This window comes from Hemiscyllium ocellatum, chromosome 31 (genome assembly GCF_020745735.1).
Source record: "Hemiscyllium ocellatum isolate sHemOce1 chromosome 31, sHemOce1.pat.X.cur, whole genome shotgun sequence".
Taxonomy (NCBI): Eukaryota; Metazoa; Chordata; class Chondrichthyes; order Orectolobiformes; family Hemiscylliidae; genus Hemiscyllium; species Hemiscyllium ocellatum.
The window spans coordinates 51,024,900-51,051,670 of NC_083431.1; the positions used below are offsets into that span (position 1 = coordinate 51,024,900).

The 26,771-nt window shown below is 46.5% G+C and overlaps 1 protein-coding gene across 1 annotated transcript in view; it reads left to right on the forward strand.

Annotated features, from left to right (window-relative positions):
- Positions 1 to 26,771, forward strand: part of atp2a3 (ATPase sarcoplasmic/endoplasmic reticulum Ca2+ transporting 3) — a 205,834-nt gene that overhangs the window by 148,903 nt on the left and 30,160 nt on the right. Inside the window, exons 12-16 of the mRNA XM_060847938.1 lie at positions 7,919 to 8,041; positions 12,375 to 12,593; positions 18,713 to 19,048; positions 22,042 to 22,262; positions 24,979 to 25,181. Of these exons, the coding sequence (XP_060703921.1) occupies positions 7,919 to 8,041; positions 12,375 to 12,593; positions 18,713 to 19,048; positions 22,042 to 22,262; positions 24,979 to 25,181 (1,102 nt within the window). The remainder of the gene's footprint in view (positions 1 to 7,918; positions 8,042 to 12,374; positions 12,594 to 18,712; positions 19,049 to 22,041; positions 22,263 to 24,978; positions 25,182 to 26,771) is intronic.

Genomic DNA, 26,771 nt, shown 5'->3' on the forward strand with positions numbered 1-26,771 from the left:
CTTATACCGTATGACTTCCTTGACCATTTCAGAGAACAGCCAACTGTATTGCTGTTGGTCTGGAGTCTTATATAAACCAGACTAGGTAAGAATAGAGGATTTCCTTCTCTCTCGGATATTAATGATTTTTATGACGATCAGTAATGATTTCATGGTCAACATCCCAGAGACTAGCTTTGAATTCCATGTTTCTGAAATGAGTTTGAATTCGATCAGCTACACTGGTGGGATTTGAACAATAGTCCAGCCTCTGGATTACTACTCCAGTAATATAACTGCCGTTCCACTGTCTCTCCATCAGGAGGGTGGCTAATTATAAAAGTGCAAGCCATCAGTGGACCAATGGAGTGGATTTTCATAGCCACCAGCTCATTTGTAGCTTCAGCAGACAGAGCTGAAAAAACCCCAGGTTAAGAGCAGACTCCTGCGGGAGCCCCTTTCCACCCCCTCCTGACTTGGCCCACTTCCATTGTGCCATTTCTTTCCATAGGGAGGCCCAAAGGGCTTCACAGCCAGCAAAATACTTGGCAAATGTTTCCACTCCTCTATCTTTCTGGGCAAATAAATCCGTGTATGCATGGCAAGATCTAATAAATACCAGTGAGGGAGACAACCCAAAAAATCTTGTTTTGGTAATGCTGGGTTTTGAAAAAAATATTTTTATTGAAAACAATTTTCTTTACAAAATTATAAAATTACAGAAAAATGAAAACATAACAACATCAAAAACACCAACAATAAATTAATTACTAGACTACTGTACAACTACACTCAACAATAAATAATGCCACTCAGCATAACACGACCTCAGCTCTCAACCTTCAAGACTATCGATCATTAAGCCCGCATTTGCTTGAGATTTTTCCCCTCAGGTCATTAGTCTTCTTAAACCAAACCACCAAGGCTAGACCAAAGCCCTAATTAAAATGGTGGACGGATCTACTTCCAAATAATCAAAAAGGGCTGTTGCGTCTTATAAAAATTGTCCGTGTTCTGGTGCACCATGTTTGTAAGAAAGTCCAAAGGAATGGGTTCTATAATTAACTCACGCCACCCCGACAGACCTGGGGCTTCTCAGATACTCGGCACGTACGAATATTCTTCCTCACACAAGTTAGGACGCTAAAAAGCTTTTTCCTGTGTACATCTAAGGGAGATAAATTCAACGAAACCAGCTCCACCTTGACTTTGGTCCCCAAGACCCCCTTTATTACTGCTGCCACAGCGCTCCAGTGCGTAGGGAACCTGTCACTGCACCACAAATAACAAGTGAGGCTATCTGGATTTATTTTACATTTGGGGCGCATTGAAGACACACCCTGCTTAAATTTCACAAGACAATCTGGGGCCAGATGACCCGAATGAGGAGTCTTTAAATGCGTAGTGTGAGTCCTTTACATATTGAAATTTTCCTCGCAGTCTCAAAAAATGTCTTCCCAAGTTTCCGGAGAGATCTCCACCCCTGACTCTCTCTCCCAGACCTCCGGTAATTGCTCGATGTCACCCGAGGAACGCCCATCATCTCCCCCCAATAAATGATAGAGAGTACTCACTGAACATAGAACATAGAACAATACAGCACAGAACAGGCCCTTCGGCCCACGATGTTGTGCCGAACATTTGTCCTAGCTTAAACACCTATCCATGTACCTATCCAATTGCCGCTTAAAGGTCGCCAATGATTCTGACTCTGCCACTCCCACAGGCAGCGCATTCCATGCCCCCACCACTCTCTGGGTAAAGAACCTACCCCTGACACCCCCCTATACCTTCCACCCTTCTCCTTAAATCTATGTCCCCTTGTAACACTCTGTTGTACCTGGGGAAAATGTCTCTGACTGTCTACTCTATCTATTCCCCTGATCATCTTATAAACCTCTATCAAGTCACCCCTCATCCTTCGCCGTTCCAATGAGAAAAGGCCTAGCACTCTCAACCTATCCTTGTACGACCTATTCCCCATTCCAGGCAACATCCTGGTAAATCTCCTCTGCACCCTCTCCAAAGCTTCCACATCTTTCCTAAAGTGAAAGAGTGCTCTTAGCCTGAAGCCCTCTCTTTTCTGTATTAGATCTATAATCCTCAGTCAGAAGCGTAGTCTCTTTTCAATCAAATCTCTGATCTGAAAAAAAACCGATTGAGGTCCCTGCACGATACTCCATACGTACAAGTTATTTGATCAAAATACATTAACATTTCCTCTTCAAACAGGTCACCCAAACAAGAGACTCCCCGACCCTCCCAGGACTTAAACCCAGGATCCAGTGTCCCTGGTAGACCAACTATGGGAGTATGGAAAGATGTTTTAGACATATTACCTTCCATCTGTCTCATTGGCCTCCATGTTTTGACAGTGTTAGTAACTGTTGGATTGCGGCAATGTTCCACAGCTATATCCTCATTTTGTCCAGAAATAACAGGTTAATAAGAGCACACTTTGCCCGGGAGGTCTCAATGTCCAACCATATCGACGCTGAGTCCTCACAGGCCCAATCGCGCTCAAAAGATGGAAGGGAGATCAACTGATATTGTCTGACATCAGCAGATCCACTCTCCCCAACCCCTGGGGCATTTGCAATTTCATAAGCTTGATAAGGGGCCGCTTATAATGCCAAATAAAAGAACTAATCCAACCATTTCAGTTCCGAAATGTTTGTCCAGAAAAAAGCAAGGGAAATATCCACAGTGGGTATAACAAGTGAGGAAGAACATTCATTTTAATAAGAGCAACTCAACCTAGCCGTGATATTAGAGGGGCCCTCCTATCTTTGAAGGTCTTGTTTAATCTTGTCAAACAAATGAACAAAATTAGTCTTAAGTAACTGATCAAAGCTCTGGGTAACAGGCCCAAATAAAGGGAGCCTCCCTGTGCCCACTAAAGGGGAACCCACCTTCAATGTCCAGTATTCCCCTCATACCCCCATTCCCCCTCATATAGGCCTAAGTCCGATTTTGAAAAATTGATCTTGTAACCGGAGAAAAATCCAAATTAATTAATACAACAGGGCACAGAAACTGTCAGGTTCGAAAGAGAAATGAGACTATCATCTGCATGTCATGTGATTGTCTGCACCTTTGACCCCACCTTTGGGCAGCTATATTCGGGTCCCCATGAATGGCCTCTGCAAGCGACTCCATCACCGGGTGGGAGGGGACGGCCTTGCCCACTGCCCCTACCAACGTTAAAATGCTCAGACCGTATACCATGAGTGAGAATCGCTGCCAGAGGATCATTGTAAAGGACCCTTACCCATCTCATAAACACTGCTCCCAGACCAAACCGCTCCAGGATATAAAAAAAGACACGGCCATTTCACCCGGTCAAATGCCTTCTCCACGTCCAACGAAACCACTAACCCTTGAACTGGCTGTTGGCACAGTTCAATCATGTTAAGCAGCCTCCTAACATTATTAGAGGATCTGTGACCCTTTATAAAGCCCGTCTGATCCCCCTTAACAATAGAGGGTAACACCCTTTCAACCTCAATACCAGAGTCTTCAATAACATTTCAAAATCGGAGTTTAAAAGCGAGATGGGTCGGTAAGAAGCGCATTCCTCTGGGGCCTTCCCTTGAGGGTAAGAGAAATTAGTTCCCCTCCAGGATGGCAGGAGACAATCCCGACGATATGAATAATTATACATGTCTGACAGTATGTTTACAAATTCTTTATAAAACTCACTGGGCGAGCCATCTGGGTCGGTCACCTGCCCACTTTGCAGTTGCCTCACTGCCACCTCTGTGGCTTGTGCTGTTAATGGAGCACTAACAGAGACACCTGTCCAGCAAACACCCCAGGAAGGTCCAAATTCCTAAAAAAAAACCTTCATCCTATCCCATCTGTCTTCACTGCATTCAGACTGGTCAAGTTCAGAGTAAAACCTCCAAAATGGCACATTCACCTTTTTAGCATTGTAATTAAGATTCCGTTCTCTAATAGAAGCAGTAGACTGGGACACCACCTTCTTCCTGACCAAATATGCCAGGTAATTATCCGGCCTGTCCCCACGCTCCAACAGCTTCTGCTTTGCAAGGGAAAGTTGTTTCCTTGCTGTATGCGTGAGCATGGAGCTTGAGATGAATCACAGGGCTGTGATCCGCTGCAGCTTAGTCACTGACCGTCTCCTGTGATGTGCCGTCTCTGCTGCCTTCAAGCGTGCCTCAAGTAGGCGCTGCTGCTCTCCCTCCAGTCACTTCTGACTGGCCTCGTATGAGCTAGTTATCCCTCTAACATAGGCCTTAGCAGTCTCCCAATGAATGGATGGATTACTAGCTCTACCTGAGTTGGTGGTCAAAAAAGCTTCAAATTCCCTGGAGAAGTATCCTACTGTCCCCTAGGATGAAGGGATCCATTCGCCAGTACCGTAAGCCCATTGCATCACCCTTAATCTTAACCATTAAATATACCGCTGCATGATCAGAGATGGCAATATTCCCAATCGAACAGATACCACCAAATCTAAAAAAAAGCCGTGAGAGTTAGGAAATAATCCTTGTGTGGCATTTAGGAGCATTGCAAAAGAATGTAAAATCTCTGCCTGTAGGGTGTAAACATCTCCAAAAGTCTACCAACCCCAGTTCCCCACATCGATCACCCAACTGCTTAGATTGTGAAGAAAGCTTTGGGAAGCCTTTGGGCATTGTATCCAACATAGGATTCATAAGGTGGTGAAACCCCACCCCCCCCCCCCCCCCCCCACCTAATAACATGCTGCAACACCAAGGCCATCAGCTTAGTGCATTCGTCAGAAAGCTGAGAGGGTGGGCCGGAGGACAGTAGACATTCAAAATACCATATTCCTCACCATGTATGATCGCCTTAACAATAACAAACTGACCAACACCCAACTGAAAAACCCCAATCAAACCCACCCTGCTGTAACTTCGTGTTCCTTGTCAGTTAAGATGAGTCTCCAATAACAGAGCAACATCCACCTCGCCTTTCTAAGGTTCAACAACGCCTTTTCTCTTTGACCTGGTGAATGAATCCCTCTGATGTTCCAGGTGCACCATTTAAGAATACTGCTAATCATGATCCTTTACAATCACCTTTGACCTGCCGAGAGGAAGAGTTTGTCTTACAACACACTGAGAATGTGTTGCTGGAAAAGCGCAGCAGGTCAGGCAGCATCCAAGGAACAGGAGAATCGACATTTCGGGCATGAGCCCTTCTTCAGGAAAGGCCTTCCTGAAGAAGGGCTTATGCCCAAAACGTCGAATCTCCTGCTCCTTGGATGCTGCCTGACCTGCTGCGCTTTTCCAGCAACACATTCTCAGCTCTGATCTCCAGCATCTGCAGTCCTCACTTTGTCCTCGAAGATTACAACACACAGCCTACTCAAAAGGAGACTCCGAGTCTACTTATAAAAAAAACAAAGCTAACTACAAAACACAAAAAACACTTAATGAGGGACTCTACCCCCTGTCCACAGAGGGAGCTTACAATTCCCATACACCCCTCCATTCCCCGCCCCCCCCCCCGCCCCCCCCCCCCCCCACTTCCAGCTCAAGCTGCACCCCAAACCCAAGCAATGGAAGAAACCAACGAAAGGACATTGTAAACACAAAGGTATAATTAAAACAGCGAGCACACTGCCCACCCCCCACAAAATATCAATGCCCCTCCAGCACGGACAGGAAAACCCCACCATGAACAGCTTCTTTGGGAAGACAGTGAAAACACAAGAAATAAAAGCAAGACAAAAAAACCCCAGACACTATTGTCCATGTCCATAAATACATCTACAATATTTTAATGTGTCCAAGAACGTTTTGGCTTGCTCCAAGGAATCAAACAACCGCACAGTCTCCTCGTTAGTAACATGAAGCACTGCGGGGTGTTTCATCGAATATTGAATACCAAGGTCCTTTAACCTTCTCTTCACCTCATCAAATGTTTTCCCCTTATGGATCACTGCCACAGAAAAGTCTGGGAAAACATTATCTTAGTTCCCTGATAGGTCAGGGCCTGCGAGTATCTCCCGAACTTTCTCGAAGTTTCCATGACTCTCTGCTTGTCCCTGTAACATTGTAATCTTATCAGAACCAGGTTGATGTGCTGACCCTGACTAGATCTGCGCGCCGCAATCCGGTGAGCTTGGTCACCCTTCACCTGGTCTCTGCCTTGGCATCCCAGCCAAGAAATTATGGCAGCCAGTCTTCAAAACAAACTTGCTGGCTGCCCATCTTCTTCTCCCTCCGTCCGTACAACGACCCGGTTATTTTTCCTCCTACCTCGATTTTCCAGGTCTTTGACTTGCTCAGTCAAGGCCCGAACCTGATTCTCAAAGGCCAGGATCTGCCCTGCCGAGGACTCAACCTCTGACCCCGACACCGCGGTCCACCGCACAACCTCTCCAACTCGCTTCACAAGCCCTTCCAACTCCTCCTCATGCTTTGCAGCATGGCTGAGATGGGCTCCAGCTGGTTACGAGTCTCTTCCCTCAACTCCTGGATCAGCTGTCTGTTCCCTCTGCGTTCCTCCATTGACCTTTCAGGACTAAGCTCTACATCAGGATGAAGGGCTTATGCCCAAAATATCGATTCTCCTGCTCCTCAGATGCTGCCTAACCTGCTGCGCTTTTCCAGCACCACATTCTTGACCCTGATCTCCAGCATCTGCAGTCCCTCACTTTCTCCTGGTTGATTATTTCCTGTCACGGGCCAACAGGCAGGAAACAGAGAGTTGGGATAAGGGATTCTTTTCAGGTTGGCAAATTATCGGGATCCCATGAATGAAATAAATAAGCCCTATTCTTTTCAGTATTCACTGTGGAAATATCCAAAGGCAAGCCTATGAAATGCCAATGAAACCAACCATGTCCTGCAAGAAGCTTTGACAATCTATTATGAAGAAACTGCTCAGCTTACAATGGTCTTTTAAAAAAAGTGTCAATCAATGACAGCCATTTGTGTTATCAATGACAATATGCTATTTTACACCTCACTTTTTTATAAGTGTATAGACAACAGGGGAACAAGTAGCAGGCTCTGAAGGGGGGGAAGGAGAGCGAGGGGGGGACTGCCAAGGGAGGAGGAGGACTGAGCTGAGGGAGGCTGCAGATGGGGAACGAGGATGGAGTCTGTGAAATGGGAGACGGGGGGGTGGACTGCGAAGGGAAGGGGGTCTGCAAAGTGGGAGAGCTCGAGGCAAAAAAGGCAGAAGAGAGAATGGCGTCTGTGAAGAGTGAAGAGAATCTTTAGAGGGGAAAATGTGATTTTATATCTTCCAGCAGAGAAATACTCAGCTAACTGGGAACCGGGAAATCACAAAGGTCACTGAAGTACTTAATTCCTTGAAAATGAAAACTGAGTATCTTGCTTAAAGCTGCAGACATTCAGTAGTAACGATAAGTTGGAGAAAAATCTACTGGCCCCCAATATAATGAGCTCTGTCAACTGGATATTCAGTTTTATTTTGTAAGGGTTTGTCTTTATGTGTTAGCGCATCTCAATGCAAATCACTCGAGGTGAAATGGCTATTTAGAATATAGACTTTTGTGTATAGAAGTGTGCAACAGTTATTTTAAAAATACTTTTGCTAACATATGCCTGTTGTCCTGTGGTAACTGAAAGACTGTGTGTTTCTAGGAAGTTAATGCTTTCCTTGTGTGTGTGTGTTTAATGAATTGATAATTGGGGTTATTGATGAATTCTTCAAATTCTGCTTCTGAGTCTAAGTCCCCGCTATGACAAATCAAACATTGTTACTGCGTGACCAGATCTCCTCATTATTAGCTGGTAAGAATGAAAATGTAGAACTCAAGAAAATCTCAAATGAAGTCCTCAAAAATATTAGTTTCACCTCTAATTGAATATTTAGTTGACTCTTGTTGCTTCCAGTTGCCTGCTAATTATACAATGTTCCTTGGTTGAATCCACCTGTGGTTAAACCTTGACATCCGTGTTCTTTTCTGTAGACCATCAAACAACTCATGAGGAAGGAAGTGACCCTTGAATTCTCCCGCGATCGCAAATCCATGTCTGTCTATTGCTCTCCGACCAAGACCATGGGGGATTCAGGAAGCAAAATGTTTGTGAAGGTAAGAAGCCACAGAACATGATAGAGAAATCATCTGACCTCGTGGTTTAGTTTGAGCATTTGTTGTTGAAGATGTGAGGACGACAGCACATCAGGTCAAATCACAGGAAGGATAGAAACATTATAACGGTTCAAAGGTACTGTGGAGGCAGCAGTGATGGAGCCACACTCTCAACGACAGCATTTGTACCCATTAGGAAGAACCCATTCTGTGCAATCTCCAATCTATTCCTGACCAATGGACTGGTGTTTGCACCTTTCAGCTGCTTGGTGTTCTATTATTCTTTCTTACCTTACAATTATAACACAAGAATGAATTTGAGGCTCCGAGTACTTTTTCAGTTGTTTTACGCATGAGCTGCAGACTGGATATGGTCACTATGTTTCAGTAAGGCAGATATTGGGTGTTTTATTTAAAACTGTGACCTTATGAATTGTTGCTGCAATTGGAGAGGAGGTGGTGCCAGCGTGTAGACGATGATTGAGAAGCACGGGGCTAATGATCTGGGAACATTCTGTCTCGGCAGCTGGTGTAGTTTGAATTTAGTCAATAATCCTGGGAGTTAAAGCTACTCTCAGTCCTGATCCTGTCCACTATTCAGCATCTGTTTGTAATGCCCAGCAACTTCATTAATGTCCTTTAGGGAAGGGAATCTGCTATCCTTACCCAGTCTGGCCTAAATGTGGCTCCAGACCCACTGCAATGTGGTTCAGTCTGAAAAGCTTGCTTTAGCCACTCAGGTCAAGGGTGAAATATTGGCAATGTCTGCCTTAAAAACTGAAAAAGGATCAGGATCAGGAGTTGGAATCTGGGAAACCTGCAGTTTTCACCATTCGTTTTGAAGCCAGGAGAATCCAGCTGGGAACACAGTATAACCAGTATTTACACAGAATGCGGGCATGTTCCCCTGACAGTGCGTGGGCACATTCACATGTGCAGCAGGTTTTATTAAGCAGTAACACAGTATTGAAATTTTAGGAAGTGGTGCCCCCGGTATTATTTGTCTGCTCTGTCCGTGGTCTCTCCCACAGCAGCCCTTATGATGAGGCACACCTTGGCAGATGCTCCAATAGATTGTGTATGTTGGTGTGCAGCCTGGGGTTGCTGTCAGATGTTTGTGGGTCTGTACTGGGATCTCCTCACAGCCACATACTGGCAGGAGCTCAGACCAGGAGCAGCATCTCATTCTTACAACCGGGATTGCACGTTAGTCGAGGTTTTAAGGCCTCACTTTGGCAAAGACTAAATCTGCCTTCCACTGACTCACTTCAGCTCTAAGGGTGGGGAATAAATGCTGACCCAGCCAGCAACACCCACATCCACAAGTAATTATGGGAGCTGGTGTTTCTGAACGGAAAGATGTTTGCTGTCTTTCTGCAGTTTGTCTGTTTAAAGGCCTTTTGTCCCACTTGCAAAAAACAGTCTAAATTCAAGAGCTGTTTGGTGTGTCCTGTGAATGTCGGTGTGACTCCAGCTGAGGGAGGCTTGGATCGGATGTGAGCCCATGGCTGCAGGAACGTGCAAAGAAACTGGAGGTCCTGCCCTGAGCTGACAGTGAAGGATTCAATACTCAGGCATAACATAGCACCTGTAGCTTTCCTGCCTGATAACTAGCTGGCAAAGGGCAGAATCACCTCGCATTGACCACTTTCCAGGGAGAGTAGATCAAACCTTATCTTCCTTCACCTCCATGGTTCGCAACGTCCTTTATAAGCAATAATGCCATGTGTCAACACAGGGAGATTCCACAAACAGTGTGGCGGCAAATGGGTTACTTGAGTGCTGGCAATTCAGATTGAGGGATGAGCATTGGCTGGGGACCTGAGGGAGATTCCCTGCTGATCTTTGAAGGAGTACCACAGAATGATTTACAGCTAACTGAACAGGTGGAAGGAAGCTCCTCGGAAAGACACCCTGATACCTCTAAAGAATACGGCTCTCTCTCTCTCTCTAGTCTGCAGTGAGACCTTGACAATTTGAATTTATAGGGCAGCTGTAATATAATGTCTCCGGGCACTGTAATGGAGTGACACCTAACAATAAGCCATATGGAAACCCAACACCTTGGTCAGAGAGATATACACCTGCTTAAGAAATATTAGGAAGAAGCAGTGTTGGAAGGCCTGAGTGCTTTAGGGGGAGAATCCCAGAGGTTGGGACTTGGATAATTGAAGCCAAGACCACCCAAAAAGGATTAATTAAAATCAATAATGCTTAAAGAGTCCAGAATTAGCAAAGTGCAGAGGGAGAACATTACAGCGCAGTATAGGCCCTTCGGTCCTCCATGTTGTGCCGTGCCAACCTGTGGAACCAATCTGATGCCTATCTATCCTACACGATTCCATTTTCATCCATATGTTTATCATCTGGACATGGGAGCAGTGATGTGAGGTTGCAGGAGAAGTGTGAAGTGTAAAAGCCTGGAGCTGTTTGAAAACTTTGGCATCTGGTTAACACTTTAATTTTAATGTAAATTGACGATCCCTACAATCCTGCCAAGATTTCGATATTACTCTAACCGTGACCTTGAGTGTCCCTAATTTTAATCATTCCATCATCGATGGCCATGCTGTCAGTTGTCTGAGGTCTAACTAAGCTCCTCCCTAAACCTCTCCACCTCTCTGTAAAACTTGCCTCTGACTGAGCCCTGACTTCCTGGCTCCTTATGTCACTCAGCGTTACTGTTTTGTATCATTCCTTCAGGCATTTTATAACATTAAGGGCACTATGTGAATCAATGTTGTTGTTATGAAATGAGTGAACAGGATTTGGTGTGATTTAGGACACCCAGCAACAAAGGTTTGATTAATCAAGTGTAAAACGTGTGACCACTATCTTGCAGGAAACATTCTGGAATCCATAGAATTCTGGAGGGTGACCAAAAACACATCTACTAGCTCAATTATCACATCATTGGAGCAGAGGTCATCATTGTTTTCATTCGAGATTTCCAGCATCTGTAATGCTTTGCTTTTAAACTGAATGCTGCAGAAACTCATCAGGTCTAGGAGCATCTGTGGAGACAACACTGGAATGCCTAGTATTGAAGCAGGCCATTCAGCCCATTGAGTCCACACTGACCCTCCAATAAGCATCTGACCCAGACTCTCCCCTCTACCCTGTTCCTCTAACCCTGCATTTCCCATGGTTAGTCCACCTAACCTGCATGACCTTGGACACTATGAGGCAATTTAGCATGGCCAGTCCACCTAACCTGCACATCTTTAGATAGAAACAATTAATGTTTTGAGTCCAGTATTTTTTTTTTCTGTTTTTATTTTAGTTTGTTAGCTATTTCCTTACCTCTTCGCCCTTCCCCTCCCTCCCATTATGGCTTCTTCTGTCTGTGCCTGTAATAGACTCATGTTTAGTATTGCTAACACTTTTTTTTACATATTATATAGAAGTTTTCACAATGTGTTCTTACATTTCTTGCTGCGTAACTTTCATATTTTATTTTCCTTCTTTACAAGTTGTTTTGGTGCTCTTTTTGCTAATTTCTAAAATGCTGTCTCTTTCTTTTACTGCAACGTGACTGTCCCTCTGCCAATTATTTCCCTTAGTCCCTGAGAATCTGTCACTGTCAAACTTTGAATCTACTGCCCATCTGAGCATCCGTAGCTCTAGCTAAAGAATTCTGAAGATATTTTCTTTGAAGTTCAGGAATAATGGTCAGGTTTTAAGTTCTCTTTTACATTCGAAGTACAGTAGCCAGCATGTTCTGCTTGCAGAGCCGTTGAAACCTGTAGTTTGTTGCTGTACCAGGAAGAGGGGAGGACAGTGGCTCAGTGGTTAGCACAGCTGCCTCACAGGGCAAGGGACCCCAGTGTGATTCCAGCCTCGGGCCACTATCTTGTGCGAAGTTTGCACATTCTCCCCGGGTCTGCGTGGATTTCCTCTGGTTTCAGTTCACAGTCCAAACATGTGCAGGTTAGGTGGACTGGCCATGCTAAATTGCCTATAGTGTCCAAGGTCATGCAGGTTAGGTGGACTAACCATGGGAAATGCAGGGTTAGAGGAACAGGGTAGGGGGGAGAGTCTGGGTCAGATGCTCATTGGAGGGTCAGTATGCACTCAATGGGCTGAATGGCCTGCTTCAATACTAGGAATTCCAGTGTTCCCTCCACGGATGCTCCTAGACCTGATGAGTTAGGGCAACAGGCTGGGTCTGGGTGGGGGGCGGAAGCAGACCTGATGGGCCAAATGGCCTCTCTCCACAGTGTAGGGATCCAATGATTCTGTGATTTTTTTTGCACTTGCCTGTAAATAAATCTTTTACTTGAGGGTAAGCCGAACGCTACTTATCTCACGCAAACTCTTGTTTTCGTTTCAGGGAGCTCCAGAGGGGATCATTGAACGTTGCAACTACATTCGTTGTGGTACATTGAAGGTGGCCCTGAACCCTCGTTTGAAGGAAAAGATCATGAGTGTAATCAAGGAATGGGGGACAGGACGGGACACCCTCCGCTGCCTCGCACTGGCAACCCGAGACCACCCACCCCGGAAGGAGGACATGGACTTGGAGGACCCTACAAAATTTGTCAAGTACGAGGTGAGAGGTACTTAAATCTATCACAAACACTGGCCGTGGAGGAAGGGGGACGGGCTGTGAGGGATTGAGATTCGAGCTACCGTATTCTGTACTTATGCTGGATTATCACCGAGAGCATCACGAGAGCCCACTGCACTCACTTTTCCAACGGTGTTCAAGTAGCTGAGCTTCAGTACCGTGCTGAGGATAGCGGGCAGGATGATGGGCTCGAGTCTCTGGGGTGGCACTTGAAGTGGCAACTGTCTGACTCTGAGGTGGGAATGCTGCTACTGAACTAACTTTGACACCCTGGAGACGAAGGGGCAGGAGTGCTGCTGGGAACTAGGCGAAGATGTGGTGGTAAAGCTTCTCGATTTGCACTCACCTGGCTGGAATCACAAGAATGCCAAATCGAGATGGGAACAAGAATTTATCTTGTCGGAGGAAGAGGTCATAATCGAGCAGTTTGAATTGTTGTGACCTTTGGGTATTCTTGCAACTGCTCTGATGAGTGCCAGACTAAAAGCATTGTTCGATTATCTCTTTTCCCAGTAATACCCATGTTCTAAACTGCCAACTGACTGAGATGGGAGTTAAATGATTCCTGAGACAAAATAAGATTTCCATTGCAGATTACTTTTAAATGAATCTCTTCTGCACAAGGAGAGGATATCCTATGTTTGCTTCAGTTAAGTGTTCTAACCTGGTGGGTATCCATGCTGAGAGTCAGAATTTACTGATTTCCATTTGGCTGGAAAACTCTCCTGTTAAGTATATAATAACAGAGTCACCACAATATCCAACCCAAAACATTAGACCACTTCCCATTCACTCATCCCACTGTGTGCAACTCCTGATCCAAGTGGAACATTTAAATGTAAAGTACTTTTCCATGCATAAAATGTTCCATAATTTATCTGATTCCTAATACTTGTCTCACTAAATTTAGCCCATTGATTTACAGATGCAGGAAACAAAATTATGTTGGCAATAATTCGCCTGGAGTGAGGCAAATCCAGGGCCAAACTCCAGCCGATCTTAACAGAAAGAAGGGCGCTGTGATTCTGAGGGCATTGACTCATAGAATCCCTACAATGTGGGAGCAGGCCATTCGGCCCATTAAGTCCACACTGCCCCCTCCAAAGAGCATCTCACCGCCACTACCCTGTGCCTGTAAACCTGCATTTTCCATGGCTAATCCATCTAACCAGCGCATCCTAGGCACTAAGGGTCAATTTAGCATGGCCAATCGACCTAAATTTTGGACTGAGAAGAAACCAGAGCACCCGGAGGAAACCCACGCAGACACCGGGACAATGTGCAAATTCTACACAGAGAGTCACCCAAGGCTGGAACTGAACCTGGGACCCAGACGTGATCGATGATGCCCTCCACCGCATCTCCTCCACTTCCTGCTCCTCCGCCCTTGAGCCCCGCCCCTCCAACTGCCACCAGGACAGAACCCCACTGCTTCTCACCTACCACCCCACCAACCTCCGTATACAACGTATCATCCGCCGTCATTTCCGACACCTCCAAACGGACCCCACCACCAGGGATGTATTTCCCTCCCCTCCCCTATCAGCGTTCTGAAAAGACCACGCCCTCCGTGACTCCCTCGTCAGGTCCACACCCCCCACCAACCCAACCTCCACTCCCGGCACCTTCCCCTGCAACAGCAAGAAATGCAAAACTTGTGCCCACATCTCCTCCCTTACTTCCCTCCAAGGCCCCAAAGGATCCTTCCATATCCGCCACAAATTCACCTGCACCTCCACACACATCATCTATTGCATCCGCTGCACCCGATGTGGCCTCCTCTATATTGGGGAGACGGGCCGCCTACTTGCGGAATGTTTCAGAGAACACCTCTGGGACACCTGGTCCAACCAACCCAACCACCCCGTGGCTCAACACTTCAACTCCCCCTCCCACTCCACCGAGGACATGCAGGTCCTTGGACTCCTCCATCGCCAGACCATAACAACACGACGGTTGGAGGAAGAACGCCTCATCTTCCGCCTGGGAACCCTCCAACCACAAGGGATGAACTCAGATTTCTCCAGTTTCCTCATTTCCCCTCCCCCCACCTTGTCTCAGTCAAATCCCTTGAACTCAGCACCGCCTTCCTAACCTGCAATCTTCTTCCTGACCTCTCCGCCCCCACCCTACTCCGGCCTATCACCCTCACCTTGACCTCCTTCCACCTATCACATCTCCATCGCCCCTCCCCCAAGTCCCTCCTCCCTACCTTTTATCTTAGCCTGCTGGACACACTTTCCTCATTCCTGATGAAGGGCTTATTGCAGAAACGTCAATTCTCCTGCTCCTTGGATGCTGCCTGACCTGCTGCGCTTTTCCAACTGAACCTGGGACCCTGGCACTGTGAGGTAGCAGTGCTAACCACTGAGCCACTATGCTGCACGTCATTCTATTACTGTGGCGAGTCTCTATCCAACCAAGAACTGAGCACACGTTGGGGTTCAGTGGGTGCCACTGTCAGCTCCCAGTCAGAAATATTTTAGAGGTTTGTGAGAGATCTGAGCGCCACGGGTGGGCTAACGTTTCCGTGCACAGCTGGGAGTTGGCTGCACTGGTGCGGGTGCCATCTTTCAGATGTGATGTGAAAGCAGGCCTCCACCTGCTTTCTCCGGCTCACTCACAGATAAAGGGCAGGCGAGATCCTTCAGAGTTATCCGGTATTTAACACTCAGCTTAAAAAAAATCCTTCATCTGGTCACTTATCTCATTGCTGATGTCCTCCCCCCACCTTGTCTCAGTCAAATCCCTCGAACTCAGCTCCGCCTTCCTAACCTGCAATCTTCTTCCTGACCTCTCCGCCCCCACCCCACTCCGGCCTATCACCCTCACCTTGACCTCCTTCCACCTATCGCATTCCCATCACCCCTCCCCCAAGTCCCTCCTCCCTACCTTTTATCTTAGCCTGCTTGGCACACTTTCCTCATTCCTGATGAAGGGCATATGCCCGAAACGTCGACTCTCCTGTTCCTCGGATGCTGCCTGACCTGCTGCGCTTTTCCAGCAACACATTTTCAGCTCATTGCTGATGTTGGCAGCTTCCTGAGTGCAATTGGCTGCTACACTACAACAGTGTCCACACTTATAGCTGGCTGTAAAGCAGTTTGCGGTGTCCTGTTTTGTAAGGTATCAGTGCATGGTCGTCTTATTTCTCAGTCTGACAAAATGATGGCAGCAACTTGATGCCGTTTTCCGGTCTGTCTGGCTGGCAGGTGTTACCGTGGTGAGGTTCTGATAATGCTGCCAGGTGTTATTTTCTTGCTCTGCGTTGCACTCGCTGAGCAGCCTTCCTGCAGAGTGACGGACGTTACAAGGAGCAGAAACATCACCAGGGGGGTTTGTCTCTACCCTCCGCCCCCCCCCCCCCCCCCCCCCCCCCCCCCCCAGTGAATGCTCAGCTTCATGGTGTCCTGTCTGGTGTGTGTCCACCCCCACCGTCCACCTAATTAGTTGCCAGCGAAACTTAGGAAGTTGGCAAAAAGCTTTCCTCATTCCTGAAGAACGGCTTGGGCCCGAAACGTCGACACTCCTGTTCCTTGGATGCTGCCTGACCTGCTGCGCTTTTCCAGCAACACATTTTCATCTGGCAAAAAGGCACAAGTTTTTTCTGTACAAGGAAACAGTTCCTGGGAAATGGGCTTACGGAGCAGGTTAATGCCGGATTCATTGCTTCCACAATGTACACAGACTGCCCAGTGTGTGAACACATGGGGCTGTGGGCTAATGTTCTCTGGTTAACATCCAGGTACAGTCATTAATCAGAATAATGTGAGAATATTTGCAGTAAATCTTAAACAACTAATCATCGTCTGCTCAAGTTGAACTTCAACTCATGCCCATGGCACTCAGATTCTCTGATTTCTCAGTGAAATTCAAACCCTGCCAATCCCGTTGTGGTCTGTCGAAATCCCATCAATTGGAATTCTCCTGATTTTTTTTTGCTTCTGTTAAAGGAGGATGTTGTGTTGGCTGTGACCTCACTGTGTGGCAATGCCCCACGATGATCCCATTTTCTTTCCCTTGATCTCTGCTGACCCACACCAGCCAGGTTTCAGTCTTGCTTCCAAATCAGGCCATCCTGCATTAAAAAGAAACGCCTAGCTGGCCTAATGGTTGCTCTGGAGCCAGTGGTAGTTCCCATCATCCAACTGGGAGGAAGTGAGGACTGCGGGTGTTGGAGATCAGAGTCGAGAGTGTGGTGCTGGAAAAGCAGGTCAGGCAGCATCCAAAGAGCAGGAGAATTGACATTTTTGGCATAAGCCCCTGATCAGGATCCTTATGAAGGGCTTATGCCCCAAAACATTGATTCTCCTACTCCTCTGATGCTGCCTGACCTGCTGTGCTTTTCCAGCACCAGTCTTGACCCACCTTCCAGCAGTCGGGTTGAAGGATAGGTGTTTCTGGTCTGTCAGCTCAATGTGCTGACGAGGTGTAAGGTAGGGAAGCCGGACATTGACAAACATGGAAACATAAGAATTCAGAGTAGGCTGCTTGGCCTCCTAACCCCAATCTGCTATTCAGTAACCTACCGCCAGAAACGTTCACCATTTGCTCATCAACAATCCACATATCCCACTTTAAAATGATTCATAGGCTCTGTTTCTGCCACCCTTTTGAGGATGCGAGTTGTGAGATAAGATTCTCCTCACCTCAGTCTTCAATGGATGACCCATAATTTTTCAGCAGTGACCCTTATTTCAAGACACTCCTTCTTTCCATAGCCACCTGTCAAGCCCCCTCAGGGTCTTATTGGTTTTAATCATGTTGGCATGGTGCCTCACTGGCTCAGCAGTTAGCACTGGGTTCAATTCCAGCCTCGGGTGACTGTTTGTTTGAAGCTAGCACGTTCTCCCCGTGTCAATGTGGGCTTCCTCTGGGTGCTCCCGGTTTCCTTCCACAGTGCAGGGTTAGTTGGATTGGCCATGCTCGATTGCCTGTAGTCTCCAGGACTGTGCAGGCTAGACAGGTATGCCATGGGAAATACAGGGGAGGGGAGTGGGTCTAAGGTCAATGCAGACACAATGGGCTGAATGGCCTGCTTCCACACTATTCTATGACAAGTCACCTCTTACTCTTTGAGACTCCAGTGAATACAACTCTGGCCTGTGCAACCTTCCCTCAAGGTAACCCATCCATTATAGATCTTAGGCCCTGAACTCCTTCCAACTCGTTTACATCCTGAATAAGGAGATGCCCGATACTGTCCATACTATCCAGCAAGCTGGATATAACACCAGCGCTTCACTGGAGGCTCACTGGTGATGCATGGTGACGAAACATCTGAAGACAAGCCTTCCAGCTCCGCAAACAAACTTGCATCCCGAACCTCAACCTGAGCTACAAATCTTCTCAAATCTCGCTAGCGTACTACATCTCCAGATCTGGGTCTTGCCAATACCTTATATAACTGAAGTATCATGCCCCTACCTTAGTACTGATCTCCCCTTGCAATACACAGTAATGTTGTTAGCTTTCCTGGTTACTTGCTGCACCTGTTTACTAATCCATGCAATTCATGCACGAGGACCCCTAGGTCCCTCTGAATATTGGAACACTGCAATCCCCCATCTTTTAGCTAATATGCTTCTTTCTCATTCTCTGCAGTGTTTTCAGATTCAAATCCTCTGGACACAACATCCGTAATGAATGAAATATCTTGCACAGTGTGAGTGTGTCCTGGAGCTGTTAACAACCCGATAATTACATCTGAACTCCTGTCTCTCTTCCTGGCAGGCACTCTGTACCCAGCAAGGTCCCATATGGACGGATGCTGCTGTACGAATAACTATTGATCAGGACATCCGGGAAAACATTTCTCTTTCACTTCAAAGGGGGCATTTTACATCCACCTGAGAGAGCACAACAGACCTCGGTTTAACAGCTTATCGAAAATAAAAGCTTCTCTGACACCTCCAAATTGCACTGGAGAGCCAGTTAGATTTTGTGCTCAAGTTTTCAGTAATGTGGATAAATTGTTATTCATGACCTATGAGAAATATGTCAACCGTGAAAGTTTGAATTAACGCCTGTTTCTATTGTGTTGTGCTGCTTTCTGATCTCCCCACTGTTGAGACACTAATTTCTCTCCTCTGTCCTTTCAGACTGACCTTACGTTTGTTGGCTGTGTCGGGATGCTGGACCCACCGAGAAAGGAAGTTGTCAATTCCATAAAGATGTGTGAGAAGGCAGGCATCCGTGTCATCATGATCACCGGTGACAACAAAGGCACTGCCGTCGCCATTTGCCGGCGGATTGGAATCTTCCAGGAGGACGAAGACGTGACTGAGAAGGCCTACACTGGCCGGGAGTTTGACGATCTGACCCCAGAGGAGCAGCGAGAGGCCTGCCGCTCCACCTGCTGCTTTGCTCGTGTTGAACCTGCACACAAGTCCAAAATCATCGAGTACCTTCAGTCCTTCGACGAGATCACAGCTATGGTGAGCCTGGAGTTTCATTACCACTTCCCCCAACAACTGGTCTCCCTCCTCAACCCTCTTTAGTAAAGCTATTGGTCACTACTCCTAAAGCAACCTTATGTGCCTCGATGTCCGATTATGTTCCTAATTTGCTTCAAGACTATCGACCAAGTAAAAGGCACCATAGAAGTAGCAAGTTATGATTGTTCTATTCCTGAAGCTAAGACTCAACAACTTATTAAACAAAAGGTGTCAATTAGTGGAGAGGGTAGATACTTTGAGCCAATATGTTTGCTATGCCATTGATTGAGAATACATTTGCCCCCTCACCTTGTCACGGAGCACTGAGGAGCCCCAAAAATATCTTCTGACCCCAATTTCTGATTCAAAGGTTTTTGCCAAAGGTTATCACTTCTATTTTCCCTCTGTAAAGTCTATCACCATTTCAGATGGAAATCCAGTGGATACACATGGCTTTCTGATATTACTGCTGTTTGAAGGAGACCTCGAGAGAGAGAGAGTGGGCCATGTTGTGAGATTAGAGTTCCTGCAACTATTAGTACGGCTTGTTTTCTGTCATGTGTAATATGGTCAGTTCAGGTTATTTAAGCCCCTCATATTCCAAATCAATAATTTACAAAGTGTCCTTAATGCAGTAAATGTGTTGCGTCCCTCTGTAGGAACTATCAAACATTAGATAGACACCAAGTGAAAGAGGGAGGTGAGATGTGAAGAGAGGATCCAAACATTTGATCAAGCTTTTGGATCAAAACCCTTCTCTGAAAAGGAATGCTTGGGCTAAGCACCCGCCCCAGGAAAGGTGTGGTAGGACTCGGGGCTTAGGGAAGTGTAGGCTGTGGCCCAAGAGACTCAAATGTTGAGCGCAAAGGGATGTTATAAGCTGCAAACACAAATCTTCAACTTGCTGTCTAGGAAAGAGTCAGCATGGATATACAGAGGGGAAATCACACTGACAAATTTGCTGGAAATGTTTGAGGATGTAACCAGTCGAGTTAAGGGACAGTCAGTGGATGTGGTTTAATTTGGATTTTCAGAAGGCTTTCAATGAGGCTGAATATCCGAGATTAGCATTTAAAATTAAAGCACATGAGCTCGGGGTAGTTACTTTATTTACAGAAGTGGTTGGCAAACAGGAAACTAGCCGGGTACTGAAAGGATCAGTGCCAGGCCCCCAGCTATTCCCAATATATTTACTTGTTTGTGGGACCTGGGCGTCCTTGGCTGGATCGGCATTTATTGCCCATCCCTAGTTGCCCCTTGGGAAGGTGGTGGTGAGCTGCTGCCTTGTGCTGTAGGTAGACCCATAAACTGTTAGGAAAGAGTTCCCTCGGAGTTTAACTGGGCTATGGTGAAGAAACGGTAATATATTTCCAAGTCAGGATGGTGAGTGGTTTTGAGGAGAACTTACAGGAGGTGGTGTTCACATTTATCCACTGCCTTTGCCCTTGAAGTTGTGAGTTTGGAAGGTGCTGGCTCTCTGCACTGCGAGTTGTAGATAGTACACAGTGCTGCTACTGAGCGTCGGTGGTGAAGTGACTGAATGGCACTGCATCCAGAAGTGAAACAGGCTGCTTTGTCCTGGATGGTGTCAAACTTGTGTATTGTAGGAGCTGCACCCATCCAGGCAAGTGGGGAGTATTCCATCACACTCCTGACTTGTGCCGTGTAGAAGGTGGATATGACTTGGGGAGTCAGGAGGTGAGCTGTTCGTCACAGTATTCCTAGCTCTGACCTGCTTTTGTAGCCATTATTTATGTGGAGAGTCCTCTTCAGTTTCTGGGCAATGGTAACCCCAGGATGATAGCTAGGGATTTAATAGTGGTAAAGCCATTGACTGTTCAGGGCCAGTGGTTAGATTATCTCTTGCAGGAAATGGTCATTTCCTGGCATTTCTGTGGCGTGAATGCTACTTAATTATTTTAATGAATTAGATGAGGAAACGAAATGTAATACCTCAAAGTTTGCAGACAACACAAAACAGTCAGGGAGGGTGAGCTGTAAGGAGGGTGTGGAAATGCTTCAGTGTGATTTGGACAAGTTGGTGAGTGAGTGGGTAAATGCATGGCCGATACAGTGTAATGGGGATAACTGAGGTTTTAAACCTTGGGAGCCAAAGCAGGAAGGCAGGTTATTATCTGAATGTGATAGATTGAGGAAAAAGGAGGTGTAAGAGACCTGGGTGTCCTGGTACACAGGTCGCTGAAGGTGACCATGCAGGTGCAGCAGGCAGTGAAGAAGGCAAATGGCATGTTAGCCTTCATAGTGCAGGAGCAGAGATGTTTAGTTGCAGGGCCTTGGTGAGACCATACCCTGGAGCATTGTGTGCGGTTTTGCCTCCCTATCTGAAGAAGGATGTCTTATCTGTGGAGGGAGTGCAGTGAAGGTTTACCACACTGATTCCTGGGACGGCACGTTTGATATGTGAACAGACTGGATTAGTTATCACTATTATCAATGGAGTTAGAACAGTCGGGGGGTGGTTTCACATAGAAACCTATAACGTTCTAACAGGACAGACTAAATGCAGGAAGGATATTTGATGTTAGAGCAAACTGACTTTCAGTCAATGAAGCATGGCCATTGTTGATAATTAAAACATACCAGCCAGGAATTATCCCATGTACAGCGGTGAGCTGAATTAACAGATGATCTGTTTTGATTATAATGTGAAGGTGCAAGTTGGCCAGGATATAGATACAGCTTGCCAACCTTTCTCAATATCATCTTGAGATTGTTGATGTTCACTTGAACAGGCCGGCTGGGTTGGCCCAGTTCCTCCAACTGCCCCCATATCAGCCTGGCTTACCAAGTCGAATCCTTTAGAGGCAAGAATGCCTCTAGATAACTGAGCTGACTTTTAATTTGTGGAATGTTGACCACTTTTATTCACTTTTCTGAGAAGGTGAGATGATAACAAGTAGTTGTCTTCTGGGAGTCATAGAGACAGTGAGAGAGAAATGTAGATTATGTTCTCACGACTTGTCTCTCACTAGACTGGCGATGGTGTTAATGATGCTCCTGCTCTAAAGAAGGCAGAAATTGGGATTGCGATGGGCTCAGGCACTGCCGTAGCTAAGACAGCTGCCGAAATGGTGCTGTCCGATGACAATTTTTCCACCATAGTCTCCGCAGTTGAGGAAGGCCGAGCCATTTACAACAACATGAAGCAGTTTATCCGCTACCTCATCTCCTCCAACGTGGGTGAAGTTGTCTGGTAAGAAGCTTTTTACATCACGTCAGCTCTCGACGGGCACCTATCTGCGACTCTCCAGCTGCTACTAATGCACCATCGCGCCTTGGCATGCTTATAGTCCTCCCTCCTGCAGGCGGTGCTGGGGGAGCCCCTTCTCTGGAATTAAGGCAATGTAAAGGGAAATGTTTGTAAAGGTCCTGCCAGTTAGAGAGGGGTAGCAGACGATAGCAATTTAGCAGTGAGATGGCCCAGATTCCAATGATAAATCCTCTAGACACATTCTTCAGACCAAAGTGAATGTCCATGCGTTAGGCCCCTTGAATATGTTAATGAGTGAGTGCAAGTTGTCTTTTTTTTTCCCCCCAATTTGAGCTTCCAGGGGGGAGGTTGATGTTTAAATATCTGTTCACTCAGTGCCAAATCTGGAAAGTGAAACAATGTATTTGTACAATATAAGAGCTAGGGGCTAACATAATAGCAAGGATAAGGAATTGATTAGCTCCTGGGAAGGAGACCGTGGGGATAAATGGATCGTTTTGCGTTGGCATGCTGTAACTAATGAAGTGCACTGCAACCATTGCAGGGGCTTCAATCACTTACAATTTATGTCAATGTGCAGGTTGGCCACGCTAAATTGCCCATATTGTTCTGGGATGTGTAGGCTAGGGACACTAGTCAGGTGTAATGTAGAGTAATGGGGAGGGGAATGGGTCTGGATGGGATACTTGTCAGAGGGTTGGTGTGGACTTGTTTCCACACTTATAGGGATTCTATGAACTGACTTGGATAAAGCATGAACTTGTTGACAAAAGAAGTAGAGATATCACAGGAAGGGGTACATCAGAGGGACATGGAAGTTCGTTGAGCATATTCAAATCAGAGACTGATAAATCTCCAGATATTAACGATGCCAAATGAATGGGGTTAGTGCGGGGAAATGGCATTGAGGTGGAAGATCAGCCATGATCCTGTTAAATGGCTGGGGAAGTTGAAAGGATTCCTGTTCCCCGTGTTGCTATCGGGGGATGGGGGAGGGGGAGTCGGTTAGATGAGTGGGTAAATATCTGGCAGATGGAGTTTCATGTGGGACCCTGAGCTTGTCCATTTTGGCAGCAGGAGTATAAAGGCAGGAAACCCTTGAAATGGAAAGAGATTGCTGAGGTGTGAGCTGTCCAAAGACATCAATCACATCGAGTTAATCTGCAGGTACAGCAAGCGATGAGGAAGGCAAGTGGAATTTGTTGTACATTACAAAGCAAATGGAATAGGGCGGCACGGTGGCACAGTGGTTAGCACTGCTGCCTCACAGCGCCAGGGACCTGGGTTCAATTCCCACCTCAGACTGTGTGGAGTTTGCACGTTCTCCCCGTGTCTGCGTGGGTTTCCTCCGGGTGCTCCGGTTTCCTCCCACAGTCCAAGGATGTGCGGATCAGGTGAATTGGCCATGCTAAATTGCCCGTAGTCTTAGGTAAGAGGTAAATGTAGGGGTATGGGTGGGTTGCGCTTCGGCGGGTCGGTGTGGACTTGTTGGGCCGAAGGGCCTGTTTCCACACTGTAAGTAATCTAATCTAATCTAATCGAATATAAAAAGTAAGGAAGAGTTTTACTGTAACAATATCGGGCCTTGGTAGGGCTACACCTGGAAGACAATACCTAGTTTTGGTCTCCGTGTTTGAAAAAGCTTGTAATTGCTTTAGGAATAGTTCAGAGAAGATTCACACCATTCAGTGTTGACGACGGAGCTTATTTATGGAAGAAATGTTGACTAGACTGGGCCTGTACCTGTCAGAGTTTAGACAATCCAGAGGCAATCTAATTGAAATATGTAAAATCAGAAGGAGACTGGTTCGGGTGAATATTTCCTCTTGTAAGGGAGCCCCAGACAGGGGGATGCAGTTTAACAATAAGAGGCCTTAAGGAGGAGGTGAGAATAATTGCTGTTAGAAGAATTCTCTTTTGTCATAAACAGAGGCGGGATTATTTAATGCTTTCAGTCATGTTGATACTTGGTAGATAAAGCAGACAATGGTCAAGGCAACTAGGAAAGTGGAGTTGAGACCACAGCCAGTTCAGCTATGATCTTGTTGAGTGATGGAGCAGGGTTAAAGAGCTGAAAGGCCGGCTGCTTTTTCAGAGCCCAATGTTCCTACCCCAGAAATGGACATCTTTCAATCCAGTAAGCATTCTCCAAAAACATTCAGCACATTCAGTATTGGTTATACGGGGAAATATTGCCCCAGTTCCTGTCCCCTGACCTGTATCTCTCTCATCCATTATGCATGTTCTGCAAACAAAGATTGATTTCAATCCCAGTAAAGAGGCTCCACAAGGAACCTAGGCCAATGTGAATAGTCCGGTAAAGCAGCTTGATGGTCAGGCTGAGAGCTTGTTATTGGTGTTTACCCAGGGTCATCTGCCACCCACTTGTATGTAATTTTAACAAGTAGGTGCTGATCCAAGATGTGCCGCCCAGAATCTGCCCTTCACACCACGTGTTGGCATGTCTGGTCAGGCTGCTATGGAAATGCAGAGCTGAGGGGAAGAGTTGAGTTAGACCACTTGAGGGAACCACAGCCCAAGGTGCTGTTTGTGCTGTCTATGGTAACGGGCTGTTTGGGAAGGGTCTGGACACGTCTCTGTGAAACAGCTTGTACACCTACTACAAACATATTTGATTTAAATTAATGTGTTCTCTTGAATTTAACATCTAATTGACATCTGTTTCCTTTGCATTTAGCATTTTCCTGACTGCTATCCTGGGCTTGCCTGAAGCTTTGATCCCTGTCCAGCTACTCTGGGTTAACCTGGTAACTGATGGTCTACCAGCCACAGCACTGGGCTTCAATCCTCCTGACCTGGAGATCATGAACAAACCACCGCGTAATCCCAAAGAGTCCCTCATCAGTGGCTGGTTATTCTTCCGCTACATTGCCATTGGAGGTGAGGATGTTCCACTGAAACAGCACCCAGTGTTCTTGTCTCTGAGATGGAATTCATAACAGTGCCCCAGGCTTTTTCAGTCCTGACTGTAATCTCCTGTGATATCCCTTGATCAGGTTCTGTATCAAAGTTTCCATAGTTACCAGGACTCAAACTAATTTCTTCGAACATCAGGAAGATATTCAGTCATCAAACCTGTTCACTTTTCACTTCTTTTAAGAAAACCGTTCTGAGGCAGGGCCACTGACCTGATACATCGACTGTTTCTCTCCACAGATACTACCAGACCTGCTGAGGTTTTTCCAAGAATTTCTGTTCATGTTTCTGATTTCTAGCATCCTTAGTCCTTTTGGGTTTTTAACTTCTAACTTCTCATCAGGAAGTTGTTGTCTGCCCAGTAATCCTTCTGGGGGAGGGATAAAAGCTCAGTTGTGCAGGAGAGGATAGTCGGAGAGTGACTATTTGAGCTGATCTTGGACAACTGTTTATAAGATGGATCTCCTGCAGGCCTCTCTCCTCCAGAGAAGCCTCCGTGTTTGGGCTGGTTGCTGGAATGGATTTCTAACTCTCTAGGTTGGGGAAGAGGGTTCGAAACTGGCTAACCAAACGAGGTTGGGGGGTGGGGGGAGGGGAGAGGGGAGAGCACTGTGTCTCTCGCCCAAGAGACTGTGTGGGTTTCCTCCGGGTGCTCCGGTTTCCTCCCACAGTCCAAAGTGTGTGGGTCAGGTGAATTGGCCATGCTAAATTGCCCGTAGTGTTAGATGAAGGGGTAAATGTAGGGGACTGGGTCTGGGTGGGTTACGCTTCGGCGGGTCAGTGTGGACTTGTTGGGCTGAAGGGCCTGTTTCCACACTAAGTAATCTAATCTAATCTAAAAGAGGGATCTCACTCTATGTAACAACTCATCCCACATCCCGCCTCACTGCTCTTACAGTTGGCCAAGCCTCTTGCTTTTATTGGGCTGCATACTTACTCAGCATCCCGAGAAAAATCTTCACACAATTCCCATCTTGTCCATAATTTGCATGTGACACAATGCTGTCACTGACAGATTCCCATGTTCTGTTCTGGCTGAGGGTTTGGTGTGACAATGAGATAATGAGGATAAAACAGCTCTTTTCAAACCTCCAGGTCCATGAATGATGTATTTTGGTTAGAATCAGGAGAGGTTGTTATAAAAATAAAAGGTGCCATTTAGAAAGGGGTGCAGAAATAAAAACGGAGTGTGCTGGAGAAACTCAGCAGGTCTGGCAGCAGCTGTGAAGAGAGAAACAGTTAACATTCTGAGTCCAATATGAGAAACTGTGGTACCTGGAGTTGAAGGTGCACAGGGCGGCACGGTGGCATAGTGGTTAGCACTGCTGCCTCACAGCGCCAGGGACCTGGGTTCAATTCCCGCCTCAGGCGACTGACTGTGTGGAGTTTGCACATTCTCCCCGTGTCTGCGTGGGTTTCCTCCGGGTGCTCCGGTTTCCTCCCACAGTCCAAAAATGTGCTGGTTAGGTGAATTGGCCATGCTAAATTGCCCGTAGTGTAAAGTAAGGGGTATGTGTAGGGGTATGGGTGGGTTGCGCTTCAGCAGGTCGGTGT